This window comes from Olea europaea, unplaced genomic scaffold, assembly GCF_002742605.1.
Source record: "Olea europaea var. sylvestris unplaced genomic scaffold, O_europaea_v1 scaffold21020, whole genome shotgun sequence".
Classification (NCBI taxonomy): domain Eukaryota; kingdom Viridiplantae; phylum Streptophyta; class Magnoliopsida; order Lamiales; family Oleaceae; genus Olea; species Olea europaea.
This window is the reverse complement of record NW_019238961.1, coordinates 1-1,877: the sequence shown is the minus strand read 5'-3', so window position 1 is coordinate 1,877 and position 1,877 is coordinate 1. Positions and strand designations below refer to the sequence as shown.

Sequence of the window (1,877 nt, the reverse complement as noted above, 5' to 3'; positions counted from 1 at the left end):
TCTATCCGGGCAGTGAATCTCAGAGAATGAAAATTAACTCTACAGCGCAGCTTCTGAATCTCGAATGGTAAATCATTATTAGCAAGTCGAGCATCAGTTCTATTCAGACGTACGACTTTATGCCTTTTAAGAAGGGGAAGAATCTGTCAATGAACATCATGAGACAAATTTTTGTACAACATCCTTGAAGCAAAAGAAAATATTTTTGCTTGAATCTCAAAAACAGTAAATAACCTGTTGATGGTAATAAGATATATTTGACCAACTGATAGGAGGTAACTCATAAAACATTCCAAGTTCAACCTTTCGTTTAAGTCTCGGTGGAAGCTCTTTCAATATCCGGACCTCATCCCTCAAAGATGAAATGAAATGATGGACATCAAATATGTCCTGGAAATTGCTGCCATTTGGAAATAGATTCTTAACAAATACGATTAATAGCAATTCAAAATCCAGGGCGATCGTGTGAAGGGTATTTCAATATTACCTCGGATCAGCCCAAAAAGAAGTTTTATCCAACTCGGGGACAATAAGAGTAACGTTAAGATGTCTGGCAATAGCAACCATGTCACATATCTTCACAGCAAAAAGGAAAGGCGAACGAGGCATTAGCAGGAACAAACACATAACTTATTACAAGAAAAAAATTCAATTTTCGAAAACAATTTTATCAATCGTCACAAAGTGAAGGCAACTCACAGCTGCTCGCATTTGATTGAGTCCACCATTGCAAGAAACAAGAAGATAACCATTGTTCTTATAGACCCCTGCAAGCAAGGGAAACCAGGTTCAAGAATGACTCCAAAATCGAAACATATTATATCAAAGCTCGACCATCAGAACATCTCATTCGCATTTCTTATAGAGAACCAAAATACAGGGGATCAACTTTGAAGCAAACAACACATTGCACAGAGATCAGCAACAAATTATCCAATTATCGGTATCAGATAACACAAAGAGCAAATTGAAATTCAAGCATAAGATTCTATGTCATGTACAATAACCTAAATAACGAGTCACAGAACAGTGGAAAGTGAAAAGGCCAATGGCTCACTCTTTGGAGGAAGCTGCACTTTTCGACGCAGAAAAGATACATTAGCCTGTGTGTGTGCATCAGGAGGATTGGAACAAGAAGGCCAACTCTTCAACAAGTTGGGTCCCCAGACCTCTCCTAATGCCACCAATTGAATAATGCAAGTCCATAGCAATAAAGTAGTGATTGCCCTCAAAATCCATAGCTTCAATTTAGCATGAGACGCTGTAAAAAACTTGGTATTTCCTACTCTCACTTCACCCAAAAACTTCATCCTCGTAACCCAATTCCCCTCCTTCACTTCAATCTTTTCATTGCTATCTTCAAGTTTACACATTAAAAAAATTCACTTTCAAACAGATGAAATTGAATTTCAAGGCCCTTTAAGTTACTGATGCTCCTAGTGCCAGTTCTTGGCACTAAAGGACAGTGAAAATAGGGACGAACCAAAATGAAAGCGAGACTATGAATCGGTGATGTTAAGAATAATATATAGCAGAAAAAGGTGAACTCTAAAGACAGAAGTTGATGCTATCTTTACGCCAAAAATGACGAATCTAAGACGTTAATTATCATTTAATACATGACCTCGAAAATCCAAAAAAAAAAACGAAAAGAAAAGAAAAGGAAAATCTGATGACTTTGTTGATTATGAGTTATGACTACAAATAAGCTTCCTGACTATTGGAATTCTTAAAACTTTTTCCTGAGTCACATTCATGCACAAAGACAAACTTCTAAGTTCCATCAAAAGTAAAAACAGATCGTCTTTCTCTCGTGTTCGAAGTGGTGAAAATCTTGAATTGGCAAACCACGTTTTCTATTTTTGTATTTTTTTTTT

At 36.6% G+C, this 1,877-nt stretch overlaps 1 protein-coding gene across 1 annotated transcript; it reads right to left on the bottom strand.

Annotated features, from left to right (window-relative positions):
- Positions 1-5: 5 nt before the first annotated feature.
- Positions 6-1,851, bottom strand: LOC111380173 (O-fucosyltransferase 34-like; the record flags this gene model as incomplete). The annotated part of the gene is made up of 5 exons (XM_023003662.1): positions 1,058-1,851; positions 700-767; positions 488-576; positions 235-400; positions 6-143 (listed from the first exon to the last, which is right to left on the bottom strand). Coding segments are annotated over exons 1-5 (777 nt in total), but the record flags the coding sequence as incomplete, so codon positions are not given.
- Between the last annotated feature and the right edge of the window lie 26 nt (positions 1,852-1,877).